This window comes from Myxine glutinosa, chromosome 2 (genome assembly GCF_964187855.1).
Source record: "Myxine glutinosa chromosome 2, kmMyxGlut1.1, whole genome shotgun sequence".
Taxonomy (NCBI): domain Eukaryota; kingdom Metazoa; phylum Chordata; class Myxini; order Myxiniformes; family Myxinidae; genus Myxine; species Myxine glutinosa.
Window position 1 is genome coordinate 173319819 of NC_136262.1, and position 25763 is coordinate 173345581.

A 25763-nucleotide genomic window follows, 5' to 3' on the forward strand; every position below is an offset into this window, starting at 1 on the left:
TTACTTTTCTTTGCGAGAGGGGTCAGTCGTTTCGAGGTCGTAACGAAATCGTTGGCTCCAGCAGCAATGGTAATTACTTGGGCATTTTGGAGTTGATTAGCCAGTTTGATCCGTTTTTGTCCCAGCACATCCATTACCATGCCGATCGGGGTCGCGGTCACACGTCTTATTTGTCAAAAACAATCTGCGAAGAATTAATTGCTGTGATGGGCAAGCAAGTACTTGGTCGCATAAAGGATGAGATTTCGAAGTCGCGGTATTTCTCCGTTTCAGTGGACTCCACACCAGACATTGCCCATACGGACCAGCTCACTATCATATTCTTCCACTGCAAATTGTATAGACTAAACTAGTTTGAAAGTAGTTTCTTTTCACATTAAATATTTGTCTTTTTTTGTATTAAATATTTTGTTCATGAATCAGTTCATCTTTTGTCTGGGGTCCATTTCCATGAGCCCGAGATCTAATTTAAATTGTTCAGGCCATTCTCTAAAATTTTAAAATGTGCCTTAGGGCCAGCCGAGGCTTAATCCGGCACTGCCATCAGGACTCTGTCAGAATGTTCAAGTTCGCAGATGACACGACAGTTGTGGGCCTCATCTCCTTTGATGAATCAGCCTACCGTGCCGAAATCTCCCTCATGGTCAACTGGTGTCACAACAACAATCTACAGCTGTCCATCAGAAAAACCAAAGAGATGGTTGTGGACTTCAGGAAGGACAGGATGGAGCTTTTGCCTCTGGTCAACATGGTGGAGCAGGTGTGCAACTTTAAGTTTCTCGGCACCACCATCTCCTCCTCTCTGAAGTGGGAGGACAACACCATCTCTATCATAAAAAGGGCCCACCAGAGACTATTCTTTCTGGGGCAACGCAGGAAGTTCAGGGTGTCAAGGGAGGGCATGCTCCAGTTTTATCACGCTGTCATTGAATCCACACTTGCCTTCTCAATAACTGTTTGGTTCAGCAGTATCACGGCCCAGGAGAAAAGGAGCTGGACAAAGTCATACGTACAGCCTCCAAAATCATTGGAACTGACCTGCCCTCTCTCTCCTGTATCAACGAGTCCCGAATGCAGAGGGTTGGCCTGAATATCTTTAAGGATGCTTCTCATCCAGCCAACCCCCTACCCTCAGGGAAAAGACTCATAGCCCTCAAGGTCAGAACCTCTAGGTTCAGGAACGGCACCTATGCTACTGCCATCCGCATTCTGAATGCACAGTACCACTCCAATAATTATAAACTACTCATGAGCTTATAATGCATTTGGCACTTTAGCTACAGGCCATTTTAAATGCTCTCATACGCACCTTATAATGTATACAACGACCACTGAATGTTTGGGTGTTACCATGCATTATTAATGTATAGTTTTTTTTTTGTTGCACTTTATAATGTATACAACGACCACTGAATGTTTGGAGGTTTTCCATACCCCAATAATGTATGGGTTTTTTTTGTCTTTAAGAGCACACTTCCTCAAACTCCTAACAACTGTCAAGTTGATGTGATAATAAAGTATTGAATCTTGAAATTGTGTGTGGAGTTTCAGAGAAGAAAGCAAATACCTCTTTTGGGGGGGTCAAACCTGGACCCACTTTGACCCCCGGTAGACCTCCGCATAGACCCAGATTTTTTATAATGCCATGAATAATCTTGGGTTGCAACATACCAAATGTCATTTGTGCCAAGTTTGGTTTCAATCCAATCAGCAGTTTCTTGTTCTCAAAGTTTTGTTCCGTGTGCTCTTTTCGGGATCGTCACCGAGCCCCGGACAGCTTCCAATTGCCGTTCGCTTGTCATAATACGACTATTTCTAAGGTTGTTTTTTTTATCATTCCAGTTGCTCAAATAATCAATACTACAATTTTGGCGCTCTTCAGCTTCCCGGATATTTTCACTTCGTTTTTGAGGTTTTTTGGTATTTGGTCATTTTCTTGATTTCTGCATTGTTTAGGCCAAAATCGCAGGGTACCAATTACTCAATTACCAATGCCTTCTTTTCTTTTTTGTACTTCAGTACTATATCCGGTCGCAATTGTTTAGTTTCTATGTCCATGCTCGATGGGACCATCAGGTCGTACGTGAGCATTGCTTCCTTGTTTTCAGTGATTGTTTTTGCTTCATGTTTCCATGTGTTTTCTGGGATTGGGATATTGAAGTTTCTGCAGATGTGCCAGTGGATTATTCTACATACCTTATTGTGCCTTTGAGAGTACAGCTGCTCTGACATGAGTATTTTTTTACATCCCTATAGGAGATGGCTCGGACGTTGTTTCTAACCTGCAGAATCGACACTTGTCCAAATGACATTGACTCAGTCCTGCCATCTTTGTAAAGCCGTTGGTATATTGTCCATAGTTGTGTGTGTGTGTGTGTGTGTGTGTGTGTGTGTGTGTGTGTGTGTGTGTGTGTGTGTGTGTGTGTGTGTGTGTGTGTGTGTGTGTGTGTGTGTGTGTGTGTGTGTGTTTGTTTTGTTTTTTTTCGTGTCCGGGCCATAACATTTTTCCCATTTGACCTATTGTCATCAAATTTTCACCAAAGCCTTATTATGATGTGTGGAAGACAAATTAATGATCTTGTCAAAAAGTCTAAAGTCAGCATCAAATATAATCAATTTTCATCCGATTGACCTGAAATTTCAATTTATCATTTGAGTTTTGTCATCAAATTTTCAACATAGCTTTATTATGAAAATAAGAGAAGATAAATTAATAATCTGGTCAAAAGGTCAAACTCACATAAAATCGTCAATTTTTATCCTATTGACCTGAAATTAATTTAAAAAAATTGCACATTGGGACACCGAATTGGTTCACCAATCAAAATATAGAAGCTGATATTTTTTTTTTTTAATCAAACGCTTAAAAGTCAAGGCTGCATAAAATCGTCAATTTTCATTTTGTATTTTTATAACTGTTTTCGTCCTGCATATGAAAGAAGAAGAAGACGTCTAAATACAAATAGACGCAGACAGGTTTTGCATTTTCAGATGCTTTCTAATTAGCCCTTCCCCTGAACAGCAGTGGACCGGTTTTTGCAATCACTTCTGTTTGTCTGTCTGTGTGTCTGTCCGAGCCGTAACTTTTTTGCCATATGAGCTATCGTCATCAAATTTTCAACAAAACTTTATTATGATAATACGGAGAAGCCAAATTAATAATTTTGTCAAAAGGTTTAAGGTCAGCGTCACATAAAATCGTCAATTTCACCCAATTTACCTGAAGTTTAAAGAATTTGCATATTAGATCACTGAATTGGTTAACCAAACAAAAGCTATGAGCCGATTGTTTTTTAGATCAAACGGTCAAAGGTCAAGGTTGCGTAAAATCACCAATTTTCCCCCGATTGACTTGAAATTTTAAGAATTCGCATATCATGTCACAGAATTGGCTCACCAATCAAAATCTACAAGCTGATTTTTATTTATTTATCTAAAGCTCCAAGGTCAAGGCTGCATAAAATCATCAATTTTCATTTTGTATTTTCTGTTTTCGTTATTTTGAGCATATGGAGGAAGAAGAGGACATCTGAATGCAAACGGATGCGGACGGGCTTTGCATTTTCAGATACATTATAGTTTGAAACTAGAATTTAATTTCGACCAAAATCTTGTAAACATAGCTGAGTTTAAGAAAGGTTTGAGTGCTAAATGAATTTTTGAAACAAACGAGTATGGTCTTGGTTTTAATTGTTTTTGCAAACACCCATGCCCTCTTATCCAGAGCAGACCCTCTCTCTCCAGCGATAACGGAGCTCTGAAATGTCACCTTTCTGCCACCATCGCTCTCACCTTCAATTCTCTCCAAACCAATCAGTGAGGCTGTCATTAGCACATGTGAGCACAGGGTAATCAGTACTATGCAAGGGTCCTTTGGAAGGTGCTCAGTTACAGGGTCTGCTGTGTACATCCAAGACAATTTCTTTCACAGTCACTGCAATGATCCAGCAGACTCTAGCATTGTGGTTACCTTGGTAATTAATGTTGGGTGGGTGCAGAATGTGCAATTTTATTGGGCCACTTCTGTCTCTCTCTCTCTCTCTCTCTCTCTGTGTGTCTGTCTGTCTCTGCAATACACCACACGCTCACCCACTTGGCCCCATATCTCCCATAAAAGGATTATGCCTTAGTACTAAATTAGAAAATGGATGGAGTTCCTCAATGTCAAGCAAGACGTCAAGGCATTTTTCATTTTCACGTATGACTCTACATCAGTGATTCTCAACCTTTTATTTTTCGCGGACCACTTAAAAATTGCTGAGGGTCTTATTAGACTGCTTCATAAACTTTTTTTGTTCTACAAATCAAAGCACATAACTAATATTTTAACATCATAATCTTACCTTTCTAATGTGATACCTGGGTTATGTTTTATGTTTTTGGCAAAGTTCTGGGAAGTCAGGTGTAATGTTTGTCAGCTTTAGCCTTAGGTCAGGTTCAGCATCCTTCCTCCTTCTGTATTTGAACTTGCGTGCGGTAAGTGATGAAAATCCTGTCTCGCACAGGTACATCATAGCAAATAGCATCAGAAAACACACTGCTTTGTCTGCGAGTTCTGGGTACTCTCCAGTTCTTTGAATCCAGAACACGAATTGGGAATGTCTTTTAAATTCTGACATCAATGTTCGTCGCAAGAAAGCTCCAACAAGCATGCTCATGCCTTATTGGAGAAACCAGAAGACAGTTCACTGATTTCAGTCCTGAAAAGTTGTTTGATTCGGTTTCTACTGAAAAGTAATCTTCAAATTATTATTTTTGTCAAGAAGCAGTTAATTTTGTGTTGGCCAAAAATAAAAGTATAGGACCAAGTACAGATATTCTCAATTGTTCTGTAACCTTTCTGCGGACCACTTGAACGGAGCTCGCAGACCAGTGGTGGTCCACGGACCACAGTTTTGAGAACCTCTCCTCTACATTATACTGGAAAATTTCACATCCCACCACCAGCATGGCAGTAGCGACTTCCCTCTATGTTCGGGGTGTCCGAACTCCAGCACGGAAACTGTTTTAAACCGGCCCCTGAATAATTTCAGAAGAATCATTAAATGTGGCCTGCTGCTGGGCAGAATGAGAAATTCTCACAGGTTACGTCTGATAAAAAGCTGTTCGCATTTTGAACATGAGGAGGCAGCATAACCTAAAGCCCAACTCTAAAAACAGCCCAGCTAGACAGCTTTGCACTCCTCCCTCCAAAAAAAAAAAATTCTCTGCAGCAGCTATTGTAGTTGTTCAAGTCTTATTATTTTCAACATGGAGGCCTCAAAGAAGCGAAAGGTGGATGGTGAATGCAGGAGATTCCAGCCACGCTGTCAAAGTGAACACTTATTCATGGAGTACCGAGGCAAGTCTTTGCGTTTAATTTGCCAGGAATCGGTAGAGGTAATTAAATAATTTAATATTAAGGGACATGATGAAACTAAACACGAAGCGTCTTTTAAGGTGGATGGTATACTGGAACAGAGAGAGAACAGAAAGTAAAACAGTTTGCAGCATGCCTATCCTCGCAACAAAAGCAGTTTTTCCTGCTAATAAAACTCAGGATAAAGGTACCAGGGCTGGCTATGAGGTGGCCATGCTTATAGCACAGCATGGAACCCCTTTGCCGAGGGTGATTTTATTCAGGAGTGCATCACAAAAATTGTGGACATTGTGTGTGCACCCAGAAAAGAAACAAGCCACTTGCAGTGTTAGTCTTGCGAGAAAGCGTCGCTCGGCGATTCGAGGATTTCTCAGCTCACATTAAGGAGCAAATATCAGGCAAAGCACCGTTGTTTGATTTCTGTTAAATGCATGTGATGAGAGCACCGACCAACACAACCGACACGGCTCGGCTGCCAATTCTTCTGCGAGGAAATGACGATGATTTTTGCATTACTGAAGAGCTCTTCGACCTTTGGAACCTGACTGAGCTCTTCGACCTTTGGAACCTGACTGGGACAACAAAAGGAGCCAATATTTTTGAAGCTGTGTCAGTTGATATTCAAAACTTGGAACTCCATTAGAACAAATTGTGTGGCGTTACAACGGATGGTGCTCCAGCCATGATAAGTGAGTGTAACGGAATGGCCTCCCTGGTTTGCAGAAAAGTTCATGAGTCTGTTAAATTGCACTGTATTGTTCACCAGGAAGCTTTGTGTGCAAAAGTGACCAAACTGGGGGATGTAATGAGTGCAGTAGTGAAAACTATCAACATAATTGGATCGAGAGCACTCAATCACAGAGTTTCGGGCATTCCTATCTGGAATTGATGCAGGATATGGGGACGTTATCTACCACTCTGATGTGCGATCGCTCAGTCGCGGCTCTGTTCTCAAGAGGTTCTTCACCCTCAAATCTGAGATTGACCAATTATTGAGAAAAAAATGTCTACCCATCGATGAACTAAGTGATCCTGTTTGGTTGGCAGACCTGAGCTTTTTCGCTGGCATCACTGGATAGCTGAATATGCTGAGCACAAGCTTGCAAGGAAAAGACAATCGTGTCAAAAATGTACTTGCACATGAAAACATTTGCCATGAAGCTCCATATGTATGAGAGTTAAGTGAGTGAACCCAATGCCGCACACTTCCCCTCTCTGTGGGAGGTAATTGACACTTTCCCAAATGCCAACATCCCTGAACAAATGGGGAAATATGTGACAGGAATCACATCATTGATCAGAGTTCAACAGGCGTTTTCAGGATTTTGCTCCAACTGAGTATGAAAATATGTTCTCATGCCCCTTCTCCATTACCGTGGATGAAGCACCAGAGGACATACAGGTGGAACTCATAGAGATGCAGTGTGATGACACACTCATCAGTCGTCACCAGCAGCTCCCACTACCAGAATTATATAAGAGCTTGGAAAAGTCCTGATTTCCATAGACAAGACGCCACGCAAAAAAGAATGCCGAGTTTGTTCGGCTCCACATAATTTGTGAGCAAACATTTTCTCTAATGACGTTTAGCAAGAGCTGTTTGAGTCCAAAGGTAAGACACTCACCTTTGCGATGTACTGCAAATCACATCAACAAACGCCACGCCCAACGTCGCAGAGATTCTCCAGTCCAAGGCACAACATCACTATTCTCATCAGAAGTATCAGAAGTAAAACCCACCCTCATCTACGTCCTCTCCTGGACAGACTGAATAATCAAACCTGGCCTCCAAAGGTCACCACAAACTCAATAGCCTCCTCCATTGTGCCAAGTCCTTCCTTGCCAAATCTGAATTTCTTATAGCCTACAAGGCCTAGTCCATTGCTCAATGGAGTACTGCTCTCTCATACAGGCTGGTACCACTGCTTCATAGATTTTATTCCTGGACACCGGAATCGATTGCTCCGGATATTATTGGCATCTCCTGCAAGGAGGCCGAAGCACATTGCAGACCAGTCAGTGGCCTCTGTTTTTAACTGCCTCTACTCCTGCACAGCACTCTCAGTCCTCCGATCCTCCCCAGCAACTCCAGGATGAATACTGTTATGTCGGTAGGGTAGCGCCATATCTAGAGCCAGATAGATCTGTGTAGCTAGGTATCTGACTGTTGTGATAGGGAATCTACCTGTAATACGTTCTGTGTGTTTAGGCAGTTTGTCGGGTAAGAGTATACCTGTGAACATACCAGGATGTTCGAGAGTTAGATAGTATAGGGATTAAGAATAAAGCCCCTGTGTGTCACACCTGATCATCAAACCTTTGTCCCTTATGGCAATGCACACCTGCAGACACTTAGTTAGGCCCTTTAGTGCATGCATTAATTAAATTCCCTTCCCTGACAAGACTTTGGAAGAAAACGGACAGGAAGCCAGTTCAGGGCACCGCCGATGATGGCCGCCACCAGCTACACCTCCGGCAGGCCTCGAGTAGCACGCGCTATCACCACGCTACAGGGAACGAGCGATGGGTTGGCACGGTAGGTGCGAACCTCCAGCCAACGGGTCGGTGGAGGGCACTGATTGGTGGATGGCACGCCAAGGATGACGTCACCGCCACAAGGTTATTTAGGGGCGGGCCGAACGACATTTTTGACTCTTGCTCTCTTGCACTCTTGCTCGACCCCTGGTTCTCTTGTCTTGCACGTTCTCTCTCGCTTGCACGTCCCTTTGTCTCTCTGGCACGTCCAACTCTTGAGAGAGCTCACCTGGACTTGGCTGACAGTATGCAGTCGCACTTGCGTTCTCTCCTCCTGCAATTTCTTCGTTCTGAGTTTGTGCCTCGTGTTGGAGATCGACCGTGTGTGGAGCTCGCCAGCCTGCGTTGGACATGTGGTGCTTGGAGCGAGGCCTGGCGGTGCTCGGAGGCGGGCGGAGGGGGCCGCGTGGGACGTCGACGGACGCAAGACTACAGACGAGTTAAGACGCACCACACCCACAAATACACGATGTGTTCTTTTCGTTAATTCATCCCTTGTTCGTTTCTGAAGTCTGGTGTGTGGGATCCCAATTTAGAAATTAGGTTGATCGTCGCTTTTCCCTGTCCCGATTCTGATTAAATAAATCCTTGTATTATTTTTCCTTCCTTGTTAACCCCGTGTCCGTTTGAGTTCGTTCGCCATCCACAGGTACGCGTTTCCGCCGCTTCTTCCTCTTCACTTCTTCTTCCTCCTGCGTTTATGATAGTAAAATCCGTGTTTCGTTGTCGCCTCCAATTAAATCCATTTGGTCCATCCGCGAGCCCTGGTATTAACCGAAGGGTCCACGCGACAAAACATTCTTCCAGTAACCCCGTCATGGTTAAAATCCCAAAATTCCACTGCTTTGTTCCACTCTTCTGACTCTTGTAGAACTCTTTCCTCAGTCTGTTCAATCCAACCCTTCCCCCCTCTCCCCGGTCATTCTCCATCGCTACCCACCCTCCCTTTACCCCACACAATCTACTCACAGGTATGTCCCCTTTCCTCTACCTGTTTGTTCACCCCCTTGTCGAGTCAGCATGTTGTCCCACTGCCCCTATGAATGCATCACCATGTTCTTCCAAACGCCTAAACTTTATGGACAAAATAATAATAATAATAATAATTCCACATGTATTCTCCACCTTGTATACGTATTTACAAAACCCAGCAAAATTCTAAATTGGTAACTATTTAGAAACAACAGTGTATCAAAACCTATAAAATTTCTTCAAAACAGCAAAAAAATTATCAAAAGTATCGAAATGAAAACCTCTTTTTCCAAACCATATGGATTGTCAAACAGACAGTGTAAAGGATATTGCATATTGGCAACATTAGACTATTAATCCATGCAGGATTAAAGCAAATTACAGGAGCAAAACTTACAATTAAAATGTTACATTGCATCCAATTCATATCATTTCTTTCACAAAGAGTTTTATGAAGGAACCGGAGTGCACTTGCAAACTTTACCATTCTTCACCAACTTAACATCATACAAATGTAGCTTTTGTCTTCACTTTTTTACTGGCTTCTTCTTCCTTTGTCTGCATGATGTGTGGTATTTCTGGTTGCTGGTATACCCCTGTACACGTCCTTCCCTGGCATCCTGAAATCCGTCTCACAAACCCCATGCCATCCCCACTCCTGCTGCCATCTTCACCAATTCCGATTTCTCCTGGTGGTCCGTTTACATTTCTTCGTTGTTCCGAGTCTCTCTCCCTCGATTCATTCGTTGCAGATCCTCCACCACTGGGGATGTTTTTACACCGCTGCATCAGTGGTTGGATGGGTGAGCTTTCACACGGCAGCTTGTCAAATCGTTCTGCCATTGGACTCTGTGCAAGGATTGTGGCATTTGGGCTGGTGCTGTCCCCCTCTGCCAGTAATGTCAATTCTGCCTCCTCTTGCTCTTCTTCCTCTTCTACATTTTCACTAGTGTCTCTGCTCCATGGTGGCATTTCTTGAAGTGCTGCATGACCATCTATATACAAAGGCTCTGACACTGGTCTCGCTTTGCCATCAGTTCTCAACCTGGTTAGGCCAGCAAAGTCTTGACTCAGAGTACCAAGTGAGCTGGCAAAATTAATTTCAGCTTCATCACGTGAAGGGATGAGACCATCACCGAAGTCTTCAACAATAACTTTATGACCAGACGCCAGTTCCGTGTGCTGCACTGTTTGACAAAATAACCTTGGCTCTGACTCCTTCATGAGAGCTTGCTTCTGTTCCTGGTTAATCTCAAACTTTGACATGCCAGCTGCTGGATATTTCGGCTTCAGGAAATCTGGTAAAATCAGGTCTTCTTTTCTCAGGAGTCCTCGTTGGTCATTAACTCTTCTTGCCTGGGCTTTTATCAAGATTTCAAAGAGTTCTGCAAAACAAAAAATGTACATTTAATTTGCTGAACACAACACTTATGTATTCCAAAGATTGCAGCCATCTAGAATGTGTGAGATGCAATATAATTGATATTGGCAAACAACCAAGGACTTTAAAAATGGCACATGCTGTTTCCTTGTTTGAGGCTCTTCATTTAAAAGGTTAAGAGCACGGACAATCCCCATCGGTTAGCATCCACAGGGAGGAGGAAATTCCCCATTAGGAAATGCCCCGCTGAGTGCGTTGAGAAAAAGCGGCGTCATTATTGTGATGCCACCGGTACCCAGAGTATCCCGGGAAGGAAGAGATGGCACTTCCCCCAAGCTCAGTGGCTGTGTTTGGTGTTTGTCCAGTCAGTAGGTCCTTGTGTGTGTGAGTGACAGCTGCATTACGAGCCTTAGACCTTCTATATGAAAAAACTCCACCAACACATTTGACTCATATTTAAAAACAAGAAAAGTAAAAACATGGATTGAGAAAATAAGGATTTTTCTTTTACTTTTCACAGATTTATTAATGTCAGCCCCAAATTGGAAGGGCAGGCAGCATAGCATACAGGTACGTACACTCTCCACCGAGATGTCTCGCCTGGGATTGAATCCCGACCCAGCTATTAACTCTCATCCCGGTGTTTCACAGACTGCGTGATTCATTGACGTACAGTCACGTGAAAAAGTAAGTACACCCCATGTAAAGTTTTGACTTTTTCAACATATTTCAACATACAGCTATTTGATCTTCATTTCAACAATATTGATAGATAAAGGTGATATAATATAATAAAGCGCGGTGTTATGCGCGCTGTTTGTAAACAAGGAGGAAGCGGACAACGCGGTAATTTGTAACAGTCTTTATTCAAGAGCTCACTGTAACACTGAACACTCAGGGCTGGGCACCCCGTGTATATCGTGAGGCCACGCCTCTCTCTCGGGCGTGGCCCACCCCCACTTGGTGTGCGGGGTGATGTCACCACGTCAGTGCTTTCGTGTCCGCCACAATAACAAATATCATGAAACATTTACATTTTGTAGTCCATTGTATAATTTAAATAAACATAAATGCAAATTTCGCATGTGGAAAAAGTAAGTACACCCTTGGCTCTAATAGGTGGTATTGCCCCCTTTGGCAGAAACAACCTCAAGTAGGCGTTTCTTATAACTGTCTACCAGTCTCTGACATCGACTGGGAGAAATTTTTACCCACTCCACCATGCAGAAATCGTTCAGGTGTGCGATGTTTGAGGGGTTTCTTGCATGCACAGCTCGTTTCAAATCCCCCCACAACATCTCGATGAGATTTAGATCCGGGCTTTGACTTGGCCATTCCAGAACCCTCCATTTCTTTCTTTTCAGCCATTGCTTGGTGAATTTACTTGTATGTTTAGGGTCATTGTCATGTTGCAAGGTCCACTTTCGGTTGAGCTTCAACTTTCCGACAGATGGCCTCACATTATCCTCAAGCACCCTCTGGTACAATAAAGAATTCATAGTGGATTCTATGATGGTGAGCTGCCCAGGCCCTGATGCAGCAAAGCTGCCCCAAATCAAAATGTTTCCACCACCATGCTATACAGTTGGTATCAGGTTCTTGTGGTCAAATGCTGTCTTTGGTTTTCGCCAAACATGTCTTCTGGTACTGTGACCAAATAGCTCTACCTTTGACTCATCTGTCCAGAGCACATTGTTCCAGAAGTGCTAGTCTTTGCTTCGGTGTTCATTGGCAAACCTTAGTCTTGCCCTGATGTTCTTTCTGGACAGAAAAGGTTTCCTCCTGGCACACCTCCCATGTAGATCAAATTTGTGCAGCCTCTTTCTAATGGTAGACTCGTGCACTTTGACATCAACAGTGGCAAGAGCTACCTGTAGGTCCCGTGATGACATTCTGGGGTTCATTGAGACTTCTTTCAGCATCTTGCGGTCTGCTCTCGGGCTGAACTTGCTGGGGCGGCCTGGCCTGAACAAGTTGGCAGTTGTTTGGAATCTTCTCCACTTGTATATGATCTTCCGGAGAGTCGAATGATTGATTTCAAATTGTTTGGAGATCTTTTAAAATCCCTTCCCAGACTCGTAAGCATCCATAACCTTCTTTCTGAAGGCCTCACAGAGCTCTTTTGATCTAGGCATGGTGACGCCACACACTTCAACAACAAAGAGCAAACCAAACTGAATGTCTGAGGTTTAAATAAGACAGGCTCCTCCAAGATCCTCTCCAACGATGTTCTAATCATCTGCACCTAAGTTGGTGCACCTGATTCTAATTTTAGGTATTTGAAGTAGTGATAAATGTAGTGGTGTACTTTCTTTTTCCACATGCGAAATTTGCATTTATGTTTATTTAAATTATACAATGGACTACAAAATGTAAATGATTCATGATATTTGTTATATTATATCACCTTTATCTATCAATATTGTTTAAATGAAGATCAAATAGCTGTATGTTGAAATATGTTGAAAAAGTCAAAACTTTACATGGGGTGTACTTACTTTTTCACGTGACTGTATGTGCCATCCCTCGGATGGACGTTAAACTGAATGTCCCATCTGCCGGCATTAGTTGGTGGGCGTTAATGATCCCACGGTGTCCTTCACAAAGAGTATGTGAACTATCACTGACACCCAGAACTAGCTATACTAGCACAGTGCATCAGTGGTGTATACCTCCTGTCTATGCCCTTTGAATTTTGCCCCTAATTGGACTTGAAAAGAACACATTGGTACGGTAAAATAGATCACATGAATTCGCACTCTTGTTTTATTTGTCACTTTATATATATATATATATATATATATATATATATATATATATATATATATATATATATATATACACATAGGAAGTTTTAAAAAAGTGGACGATTTGAACGTTTTATTGTAGAAAAATTATAAAAGGTAACAACTTCAGTGATACATTGATGGAAAGCATACACCATGCCATTTTCAAATCACTCATTATACTGCTTGTAATTGACATTTTCAATGTGTGCTCTGCCTCCATTCAAACCAGCTTTGATCCTGACTCCGAAATTCTCCACAACTCATCTGCAAGTGGCTGGAGTGGTATGCTGAGGCAATCCTCCACCTCCTGCTTTGGGACAACCAGGGTTTGAGGTTTGTTGGTGTAAACTTGACCTTTGGCAGCACCGCAAAATAAAAAAAATCCAATGGATTCAAATCCGGGCAGTGGCGCACCCACTCATGTGCTGTGCCCAGGCTGATGACACGATTTCCAAACAGCTGGTGGAGCAAGTCGATGGTTTCACCTGCTGTGTGCGGTGGGGCACCGTCCTGCATGAACCAGGCAAGTCTGAGTTGGTTTGGAGACAGTGGTTGAGTGAGATCAGTGTGGAATCGGCGTAAGACCTCACCATACTGCTCACCATTGACCATCACTGTCTTACCATTGGTGTCCTCAAACCAATACGGTCCCAGTATACTCCATCTGGAATTCAAAGCACAGAAGCAAGTGGACCTTTTGCCCTTGAGAGACATCTCAGACACCTTCTCAGGAGGCTCATCACCCCAGATATTGTGATTGTTGAAAGCCCCATTCAAAGGGAAGTGTGCTTCATCACTGAACCATGAGGAGTTGATCCAATTTGGGTACCTTTCCATTTGGTCACTGAACCACAATGTTACTTGTCTTGCCATGTCATTCAGAGTTAGTCTATGCCTTACAGATATGTTGTCGGGGTAGACCTTGAGTTCAGGAGTGAGAATGCACCACGCAGATGAGACTGAGATCGCCAGTTCTCAGGAATGCCGACGCTGGGATTTCTTAGGACTTTCGATAGCAGAATCTCTCACAAGATTAATGTTCCCTTGGTCCTTGGCAACACTTCGTGTGCGGCCACTGTTGCCTCTATTTTGATTTTCACGCTTCCTTGTGCTTGGAAGTGTTCCACAAACCACTGAATTCTCCCATTGGAAGGTCCATTATGGGAGTGAACATTGTCATACTGACAGTATCGTCAGCACACCTGCACCTAGGATTTTGTCTCAAAACACAAAGTCACGATTTTCACTTTTTGTTCCACTGTGAACACCATAGTTGATGTAGGGTCCGACTGACTATGTGATAGAAATGGCATACCACCACCACCATAACCTGCAAGAGAGAAGGGTATAGCATCAGAAACGACAGAATATAAGGCTACTCAAATAGTCCACTTTTTTTGAAACACCCTGTACATATATTGTTGTGGAAATGATTCTTAGAAGTTTGTAAAACTGTTTCGTATAACGATAGTTATTTATTGGTGTTCATTTTGGTAAGCATATCATAGATCAGAGACATACATATAGGAATCACTTGTAATTGCTTCCTTTCTAATGTACTAGGACGTGCCCGTACGTGGGTGCCTGTACGTGGGTGCAAAAAAGCATGCGTGCAAACAACAACAACAAAAAAAAACTTTGAAACCACGTGGCAGTAACGACCACAGAACCCCCCCCCCTCTATTTACATGAAATGGTTTGGTCCATTCGCAACGACCACAGAACCCCCCCCCCCCCCCCCCCTCTATTTACATGAAATGGTTTGGTCCAAAGCGAACGGCTTGCGGAGTTTGGTAAAGAAATCGCCATAGCTCGGTAACTACTTCTCCGATTAATATGAAACCTTGAAAAGGCACATCCTCGGGTCCCCAGCAATATACCTGGCAAGTTTCAAGTAAATCGGACCGGTAGTTGTCGAGAAACAGCGGTCACAGACAAACACACACACACACACACACACAGAGATTACTGGAATTATAGATAGACTAGGGCATGCCCGTACGTGGGTGCCCGTTCCTTGCCAAAAAAAAAAAAAACGCTACCCGTACGCTCTACCCCGCCCGTATGCCCGTACGCCCGTAAACAAAAAAAACAACGCTCTTCGCTTCCGCCCTTCGCTCTGGGAGAAATAATGCGCATAAGAAATCGAGAAATTATTATTTTCTCCGGAAGAAATCGAATTACGAACCGTAATGGCGCACGCGCTCGGCTCGCTCGCAACAACGCGTTCTGTGATTGGCTGCCGGAAGTGAAGTCTTCACTGTCCGGAAGGTCGCAAATCGCAGTTACGATGAATCGCAAATTAGTTTTAATTAGTTTTAAAACATAGTTTAACGCCAACATAGTTTGCAAACGTGAAATAAATGAATACGCTCTCAAATGTGCCGTCCGAGGCAGAGTCTGTTCGCCACGTTCGGCACACGTGATAGCTCGCTGCTCTCTGATTGGTTGAATCGTTTTTTGGACATAGCTCGGTAACTACTTGTCCGATTAATTTCAAACCTTGAAAAGGCACATCCTCGGGTCCCCAGCAATATACCTGGCAAGTTTAAAGTATATCGGACCCGTGGTTGTCGAGAAACAGCGGTCACAGACAAACAAACACACACACAGACATACACACACACACACACACACACAGAGATTACTGGAATTATAGATAGATAAAGTCCGTTCTCCAATGATTGTTTTGAAAACCTGTCTTTCCAGAAGGTCAGATATGGAAAGAACACACAAAACTATAAATAGTAATACTTCTCAGATCAATGAAAAATAAATAGCCCCGAGTGGGTTGACAGTCATCTCTTGAAGTTTTGGGGGAACCTCCCCCCTGATCTGAAATCTAAAAATCTAAGACCAAGCGATCTTGCGGACCATCAAGTATAAGGGCTGTATCGGGTTTCACAGCAATCGGTTAGTAAATAAGGGACGAGTAGGGATCCGAAGTTTCACGGGGTACCTCCCTCCCCTCCCTTGGTAGCCCCCATGATCCAAAAGAATAAAATCGAAGCCTGAGTGATTGTGCTGGCAACTGTTTTGTATTCATGTGCCACGTTTCAGAACAATCAGCCAGGTGATAAGGGAGGAGTAGAAAAAGTAGCAAAAAGTTAACAGACGACCAGATGGATGGACATACGGATGGATATCCAGACATCACAACCCGTTTTATAAGGTCATCTCTTTGAGATCGAGATGACCTAAATATATAATAGTACATGGAATATTCTACTTTTAGCAATCAAATATTGCAATTGCTTAAAACTGTGTACACTGTCTGGAGAGAGAAGATCAAAGGACCACAAAACACACGTTGAACATAGAAAACGTTGAGCTCTTCACTGCACAACCTTCCACAGCCGCTGCTGAAAGCAAAATGAAAAGCATGGCAAGCACAGCCATTTATATAAATTATTGCCAAGGAAATATTCTATGAAGCATATTCTATTTATATGTCTATTGTCTTGGGTCCCGTGACCTGCAGTGGGCAGACAAGGTTTGCACCGGCTGACTTTTATTTGTGGACATTTTCATTTACGGAATTTTTCTGACTGTTTGGTGATTTTGTTCCTGGAATATTGGCTTTGGGTTGCATCAGCATGCAAACTTTCAGCTTTCGACCCCACATACAATGTACTAAACATTTGTCAGTGAGTGAGTGAGTTAGTGTTTAGATAGAGCTTTATATAATAGACATACAGTATTTTTTTATGTACATACAGTACTACAATTCCCACCTTCATTGGTGTCCAATTTGGTTTTAACCTTGCCACATTTCTTCCTTTGCAGCATTCCCTCCAGCATCCTTGGTGTCCAGTTGCTTTTGCTGGATCCTTCTCTACAAGATTTCCTTCCAGTGAGAGTTTTGTCTTTTGCCCCCTTCAGATCTGCAGCAACTTCCTGCACCATAGGAGATCAAGTTAAGACGTGCACAGACTTCATTATGTTTATAAACATGTTAAATGTTGCATATCCAGGACAAACTGGAGAGATGCTCATTAGAGCACAAACTCCTGCCCCACAGTGCCGGATTATATCGTGAAGCATTTTCTCAGCCATTTCTCAAAAACGCATGCATATACCGAGACTGCTCTGATATCAGTTCCTGCTGCACACGTACATGTAATGTGGGTACTTCATGATGAGCAATTTCATCTGCAACTAAGATTCTGCATTTTAATCGAAATTCACAAAAATTATCCATTAACCTCTATGTCTAATACGTCATGCTTTGGTTCAGTCATTTAATGATTTTTCAGTTAAGACTTTTTAAAAGCATTTTTTTTGTCAAATTTAACTGCAAAGTCGATTTTAAACCTCGAATGTCGATTATGTCCAAACTCAACGTTATACACACCTGCTCCTGAGGATGTTTTTTTCTGCAAGAAGATTTAAAGTTATCTATATCATCTTACTATAATTCACCAAATGTCCGACTGTCTGTCTGTACGTTCCCAGGTACCGCAAAAGCGGCTCAACCGATCGCAACGATATTTTCGGTGGGTAATACTGGGACCCCCTGGAGTAAAATAGGCTACTGTGGCGGACACGAAAGCTCACTGGCGTGAGGGCATCATTCCACGCACCAAGTGGGCGGCGGCCACGCCCGAGGGGTAGGCGTGGCCACGGGATATACACCGGGTGCGCAGCCCGGAGCGCGCCAGTGCTACAGTTGAGCTCATTTAATAAAGACTCTTAAACTCACCGCGTTGTCCGCTTCCTTCTTGTTGTACAAGCAAGCGCGCGCAGCACCGCGCTTCATTGGTGACTCCGACGTTCTGGTCAGCTGTCGCTGACCACCCGAATACGCCATCGCAATGGCAAACAACGCGGTCCAAATGAAACTCCCCGAGTTCTGGGAGACGCAAGCCGAAGTCTGGTTCCTGCAGGCAGAAGCCCAGTTCCGACTTCGAGGCATCACGGTGGACGAGACCATGCACTGCCACTTGGTCGCTTCCCTCGGGCCCGGCACGGCCGCCCACGTCCTGTCGGTCCTGAGGAACCCACCGGCCGACGGCAGGTACGAGGCGATCAAGCGTCTCCTCCTCGCCACGTTCGGCCTCACGGTGGACGCACGGGCCGACCGCCTCCTGGACCTCCCCGAGCTCAGTGACACGTGACCGTCGGTCCGCATGGACCATATGCTGTCATTGATGGGCGACGAAACCCCGAACGCTCTTTTCCCGGCGTTATTTCGACGCCAGCTGCCGGCACGAGTCCGCCTCGTGTTGGCCGGTTCTGTGACGACGGAACCCCGAGCGCTCGCTGCCGAGGCCGACAGGTTCTTCGTGGCTTTGGACGCGCAGGCGAGTTTTGGCGTGGCCGCCGCACATCCCGAGGCTGACCCTGGTGCTGATGCACCACACCCCGGGGACCCCGAGGCTGACGCACGCCGCGTGGCCGCCGCCATGCCACGCCCACCACCACCGCGAAAACCACGGCCTCCGCCTTCACCACAAACCTGGTGCCATTTCCACGCCAGGTTTGGCCACAAGGCGAGGACTTGTTGCCCGCCGTGCTCCTTCGGCAAGTCGGGAAACTACAAAGCCGGCGCTCGGTAGTGGCCCTGAGCGTCGGCCATTCCGGCAGCCTTCTTTTTATAACGGACACCTTGTCCGGGTGCCGTTTCCTATGCGACACAGGGGCACAGGTGAGCATTATCCCTGCCTCTACGTCCGACAAGCACACCGTGGGCCGGGGCCCAGCATTGCTTGCCGCGAACGGAACACCCATACGCACATTCGGGAAGTGCTGCCTCTCCCTGCGGTTCGGAAGGCAATGCTTCGAGTGGACGTTCGTAACCGCTAGTGTCCCCATGGCACTACTCGGTGCGGACTTCCTGTGCACATGGGTTGTTGGTAGATGTGAAGAACAGACGTCTCGTCCAGGCTGAAACGTTCAGCTCGCTTGCTTGCGCACTGAGCAGCTCGTTGAGCGGCTCACCGAGCGGCTCGCCAAGCGGCTTGCTGAGCAGTTCGGTCCCGGCGAGGTTAGTTTGTACGCTTCCGGCAGCGGACGACTTCACCCGCCTCCTTGCCAGCTTCCCGGCCCTTATGCAGCCCACCTTCTCGGCGGGGCCGTCAAGCACGGGGTGGAATACCACATCCCCACCGCCGGGCCACCGGTCTACGCCCGGGCACGCCGCCTCGAGCCGACAAAGCTCGCGGTAGCTAAAGCGGAGTTCGCTACGCTGGAGCGGCTCGGCATCGTGCAGCGCTCCGAGTGCTTGGGCGTCGCCGCTTCACATAGTGCCAAAGCCCGGCGGGGGATGGCGACCATGCGGGGACTACCGGCGCCTCAATGACGCCACCAACCCCGACCGCTACCCCGTCCCCCACATTCAGGACTTCTCCGCCCGGTTTGCGGGCATGTCCTTCTTTTCGAAGGTGGACCTCATACGCGGCTACCATCAGGTCCCCGTCAGGCCGGAGGACATCCCGAAGACGGCGGTCATCACGCCGTTCGGACTGTTCGAATTTCTTCGGATGCCCTTCGCTTTGAAGAATGCGGCTCAGGCGTTCCAGCGACTCATGGACAGCATCTTGCGCGACTTGGATTTCGTCTATGTGTACCTGGACGACATCCTCGTCGCCAGCACGTCCCGCGAAGAGCACCTACACCATCTCCGCATGCTCTTCGAACGTCTGGGCCAGCATGGGCTCATCGTGAACCCCGCCAAGTGCCGGTTCGGCGTCGCCGACATCGATTTTTTGGGGCACCGCGTCACCAGGCACGGGGCCGTCCCCCTGCCGGCCAAAGTGGCGGCGGTGAAGGGGTTTCTGCGCCCCCGCATGATCAAGGGGCTCCAGGAGTTCCTGGGCATGGTAAACTTTTACCATCGGTTCCTGCCCCACATCGCCCAGCTCCTGCGCCCCTTGCACGAGGCCCTCTGAGGGAAGCCGGGCAAAGGTGATGTTACCTGGACCGAGCAGATGGACGCGGCGTTCGCAGGCGCGAGGCTCGCCTTGGCTAATGCCACCATGCTCACGCACCCGGCGCCCGATGCACTGATCGCCCTCACCAACGACGCCTCGGACTACGCGGTGGGCGCAGTGCACGAGCAATGGGTGCGTGGTGCTTGGCAACCGCTGGCGTTCTTCAGCCGGCAGCTCCGCCTGCCCGAACGCCGCTATAGTACCTTCGACCGCAAGTTGCTCGTGCTTCACCTGGCGGTCAGGCACTTCCGCCATCTGCTCGAGGGCCATGCGTTCACGGCCTTCGTCGACCACAAGCCACTGGTCTTCGCGATGGGCAAGGTCGCCGAGCCGTGGTCGGCCCGGCAGCAATGTCACCTCTCGGCTGTGTCCGAGTACACGACGGACATCCGGCACGTCGCGGGGAAGGACAACCCGGTGGCGGATTGCCTTTCCCGGTCCGTCGCCCACGCAGTCCACCTTGGCATCGACTATGCCCGGATGGCGGCGGACCAGGCCGCCGACCCCGGCATCCAGGCCTTGCGGACCGCCGTCACAGGCCTCCGCATCACCGATGTGCCGTTCGACGGCGCGGCCCTCTTGTGCGACGTCTCCCTCGGGCGGCCTCGCCCCATCGTGCCCGCGGGCTGGCAGCGCCAGGTGTTTGACGCCATCCACGGCCTGTCCCACCCGGGCACGAAGGCCTCCCAGAGGTTGGTCGCCGACATGTTTGTCTGGCATGGCCTCCGGAAGGCCGTCCGCGGCTGGACCAGGACGTGCCTCGCGTGCCAGCGCGCGAATGTGCACCGGCACACCCAGGCCCCATTGGCCCCGTTCACGGTGCTGGAACGAAGGTTCGACCACGTACACGTCGACCTGGTGGGACCTCTGCCCCCCTCGCGGGGTTTCACCCATGTCCTGACAATGGTGGACCGCACCACCCGTTGGCCGGAGGCCGTGCCTTTGGTGGCGACGACGGCGGCGGACGTCGCACAGGCGTTCATCGCCACCTGGGTCGCCCGCTTTGGCGCCCCCTCGGACATATCGTCCAACCGCGGCCCCCAGTTCACCTCGGAGCTCTGGGGGGCGGTCGCGTGGGGGCTCGGGGTCCAGCTGCACCGAACCACGGCCTACCACCCCCAGGCCAACGGCCTGTGCGAGCGTTTCCACTGCTCATTGAAGGCCGCGCTCCGGGCCACCCTCCGCGACGGCGGCTGGGTCCACAGGCTCCCCTGGGTCCTGCTGGGCCTCCGGACGGCGCCCAAGGACGACCTGCGCGCATTCGCGGCGGAGTTGGTCTTCGGACAACCGCTGCGGGTGCCGGGCGAGTTCCTCCCCGAACCCACGGCACCATGGTCCGCGGCGCAGGAGCGCTCCGCGCTGCAGGAGACAGCCCGGAGGTTCGCCCCGGTGCCGACGGCGCACCACGGGCACCCGCCTACGCATGTCGCCCCGGAGCTTCGCACCGCGGAGTACGTCTTCGTCCGGCACGATGCCCACCGGACACCACTGCGGCCCCCGTACGACGGGCCTTTCCCGCGTGCTGGAGGCCGGGGTGAAACACTTCACCTTGGACATCGGCGGTACTCCCGACCGCATCTCGGTGGATCGGCTCAAACCGGCCCACCTCGACGTGGACCACCCACCGCCGGTGGCTCGGCCCCCGCAGGGGGGCGGCCCCCCGGCACCACCCAGGCCTGCCGGCACGCCGCCCCCCGGTCCTGCACCCATCCCGGGCGCAGCCGGAGGCATCCCAGTTGGCATCCCTGCACCCCGGACGCCGCCGGTCGCCAGAGGGCGCTTCGGCCGGGTCATCCGTTTCCCCCCAAACTGGCCCTCCAGGTGCGTGGGAATTCTGGGGGGGCACGTGTGGCGGACACGAAAGCTCACTGGCGTGAGGGCATCATTCCACGCACCAAGTGGGCGGTGGCCACGCCCGAGGGGTAGGCATGGCCGCGGGATATCCACCGGGCGCGCAGCCCGGAGCGCGCCAGTGCTACAGTTGAGCTCGTTTAATAAAGACTCTTAAACTCACCGCGTTGTCCACTTCCTTCTTGTTGTACAAGCAAGCGCGTGTAGCACCGCGCTTCACTACATTGTTTTTCCAATTTTTTCCCAATTTTTCCAATTTCCTGTTTTTCCAATTTTTTCCCAATTTTTCCAATTTCCAGTTTTTCCAAACACGATGGAATAATATTTACCGATATGAACAGTGATGTGGCTTTTATTGAAATTCTACAAATACTGTTTAGATTTTGATGATTTGCATGTGACATGATTTAACGGATGTTTATATAAATCGTTTAAAATAAAAAAGCCTTCAATTTCCGATATTTTGCCTTTTCATTTGGGACTCACAATTGAAGCCCCGCCCGTAGGGCAGGTACTGTTGCTAGTTTATTATAATTTGGCATTTTAAAATTACATTACACACATGCATCTTTGTATAGCAGTGAAATAAGTTAATAAATCTTGTATTTGAAAGATAATCCATGTACCCATCAAGGAACACTCTGCCTTTGCTCTATCTTGTTTTCAATGGCATTTGGTTTGCATAAAGAGGAGAAAAAGAACCACCTTTAGAGGCCATTTATCCCCGCAGAGCAGGGGTTGACGTTTTTCGGGCACCGTGGTCCCCTTTTTGAAGCAATGCTTTATGGCCGGATGCCCTTCGTGCCACCAACCCTGTTAGTTGCCTCTTGCGACACACAGAGAATTACCAGTGAACTGGTACTCAATTTGCCTACTTCAGAAGGATGACAGGCTGAGTCAACCCCCCTGGTGTTAATTCAGCGATTGACAGGGACCCAGAATCCTAGGAACCCAAGCCGGCACCCTAACCGCTAAGCCAGCACCTGGCTGCGTAAAGAGGAGCATGCATCTAAAGAAACCCGCATATAACTTGTGCAATTTGGGGAGTTTTATTGTAAGTTCCCAAGTATCTGTGTATTCATGTTTTTGTATTTTCTTAATTCCTTCTGAAATATATATATATGTATATATATATATATATATATATATATATATATATATATATATATATATATATATATATATATATATATATTGTCAGCTCACTAATACACAGTCATTTATTTGTGTATAGTTCAGTAATACCTTGATTTACGCCTCGCCTTGATAATGTCGTTTCGCAAATACATTGTCACGTTATTAATACTTGTGTTGCCTCAACTCACACACTTAGGTCATTTTAAAAGCAATACCTTTTATTCGTGAGGTTTATATATACTAGGGCATGCCCGTACTATATATATATCTAAAATTATATCCCCCCCCCTCTATTTACATGAAATGGTTTGGTCCAAAGCGAACGGCTTGCGAGTACGGTGACAATCCCCCCCCTCTATTTACATGAAATGGTTTGGTCCAAAGCGAACGGCTTGCGAGTACGGTGACAATCCCCCCCCTCTATTTACATGAAATGGTTTGGTCCAAAGCGAACGGCTTGCGAGTACGGTGACAATCCCCCCCCTCTATTTACATGAAATGGTTTGGTCCAAAGCGAACGGCTTGCGGAGTTTGGTAAAGAAATCGCCATAGCTCGGTAACTACTTGTCCGATTAATATGAAACCTTGAAAAGGCACATCCTCAGGTCCCCAGCAATATACCTGGCAAGTTTCAAGTATATCGGACCCGTGGTTGTCGAGAAACAGCGGTCACAGACAAACATACAAACATACAAACATACAAACATACAAACATACAAACATACACACAGAGATTACTGGAATTATAGATAGATATATATATATATATATATATATATATAAATATATATATATATATATATATATATATATATATATATATATATATATATATATATAATGAAGGCTCCAGTCATGGACTATATTGTCCTCATCGAGGCCAGACCTTAAATAAAAGAGCTGCATTGAGAGAACAGTGAAGAAAGAGAGAATAGTCGAAGAGTTTTTGAGGAAGTAAAAAATGTTACTTTTAAAAGTAAAAGTAAAAAAATTTTTTAAAATGGTATGGCTTTTAAAAAACCTTTTTCAAAGTTACAAAGATACTAGAATACATCTCCAAAATACCAAAGTGGGAGATCGTAACATCCCCAAAATAATTACTTGGCTTCACACAAACAAATGTACTGGACTGTAAAGTGTCCAAGAGGCACTGTAAAAATGTTACCTGAGAAGTGAAATTGCATATTATTCATCGAATGGATGCTGGTGAACGTGCCATTGATGTTGCAGGGATATTAAGTTTGCCTCCGACAACGGTGCGTACCATCTATAAAAATGCCGACGTTCATTGAAGAAGGAAGAAGATGTACCGCTAAGTTTGACTCCTTCCGGAAGAGGTTTATTTTTATGTAAATATGTCTGGTGATTGTTTTTTTGTTTTTTTATACGTATGTGTATTTGAATATAACTGTCATTAACCAAAAAAGGGTAATATCATAGGTAAAAAGTGAAATGTAATACATGAAGTGGCAACGTAAGAATTTTCCTCCACCCCAAAATATTCCATTAATACCTATGAGAAAACCTTCTTTGATTCATGTCATTTCTATATTTGTTGCACTTTTCAGACACGCATCACCAACGTAAACCAGGCCCTGACCGTATAAACATAATCGGACAAACCTTGTCTGCATGCAGTTCTGCCATTTCCTTTTCCAATAGCTCTTGTGTTTGCCGTCTCGGTTTGCTGCTCAAAAGTTCTGAAAGAGATGAGGAGATTAATTCTGAAAGAGATGATGACTAACCCTAACCCCAACATCAACCCGTAACCAACCTCCAAGTTTAGAAGCCAGATGAACAGTTTTAATACTCAGCTACCAAGATTATTGGATGCATGAACTAATAAAGGAATGCAGAATGGACAACTCAATGATCAAAATGAAAAAAAAAAAAATAGTACACAGAATGAACTATGAACTTGGTATAACGTGATGAGATACAATCTTCACAGAATGGAGAGCGGAGCGCAAGTTGGGCTTGTGTTGGAAGCATGGTTGTCGTTACCATCGTTACCATCTGAGAACACAGCTTAAGACGCTGTGACCCACAAATTGAAATCAAAAGTTACCATGTTGCTTTGTCCATTGTCCAAATGTCATTGTAACTCAGAAAAAGTACATATGTAGTATGTGCTACATATCTTATTCCCCATGGAGAGTACTTGACAATGAGCCATGTTTCATTTTTCTCCATTGAGAGGTTTTGGAGATATAGAGGTGTAACGGTTTTCCAAGATTGCGTCCGTACGTGACCTATGATGTCATGATTATTATGTCCCCTTGTGTTTTATACCTCTCCATCGTCCCCTTGTGTTTTATACCTCTCCCCCCCCCCCCCCTTCCCACGCCTCCTCCCCCAAAGCCCTCTCCCTCCCACATTTCTCCCTGCTCTCAAATGTTGTGGTTGTGTGCTTCCCCTTCTCTCCCCATCTTGTCTTCCGCTCCCTCTTTTTGTATATTTTGTTTGTCTGGTTGATTTGTTTGTGAAATAAATGTTAGCTCTTTCACGAGCCTCGATTCAGTATACAAAAATAAAAAATAAAAAAAAGTGCACTAATGTCCTTATTCTGCACGTGATTCTTGTACATGGTCCTCCATGAGCCTGAGAAAATGCATAGAAAAGGCTTTTCATGGACAAGAGCAAAATAGTTTGTTGAAGAAAGAGCACATGGGGCCCACTGCGGATGAGAAGGGACGATTGGCAGTGAAAAAGTTATAACACATGCTCGGTGATGGAAGGAAGGTGCCGGTGTGTGTACCGGTTTAGAATAGGTACACCGTATCCCTGTGTCGTAATAGGTGACCAAA

At 46.2% G+C, this 25763-nt stretch overlaps 1 protein-coding gene across 2 annotated transcripts in view; it reads right to left on the reverse strand.

Moving 5' to 3' along the window:
- Positions 1 to 8985: 8985 nt before the first annotated feature.
- Positions 8986 to 25763, reverse strand: part of LOC137421077 (regulator of G-protein signaling 12) — a 105716-nt gene continuing 88938 nt past the window's right edge. For both annotated transcript variants that reach the window (XM_068106763.2, XM_068106764.2), the window contains exons 13-15: positions 24580 to 24656; positions 16771 to 16933; positions 8986 to 10251 (exon numbers count right to left, since the gene is read on the reverse strand). In XM_068106763.2, the coding sequence (XP_067962864.2) occupies positions 9371 to 10251; positions 16771 to 16933; positions 24580 to 24656 (1121 nt within the window). In that variant the 3' untranslated portion in view covers positions 8986 to 9370. The remainder of the gene's footprint in view (positions 10252 to 16770; positions 16934 to 24579; positions 24657 to 25763) is intronic.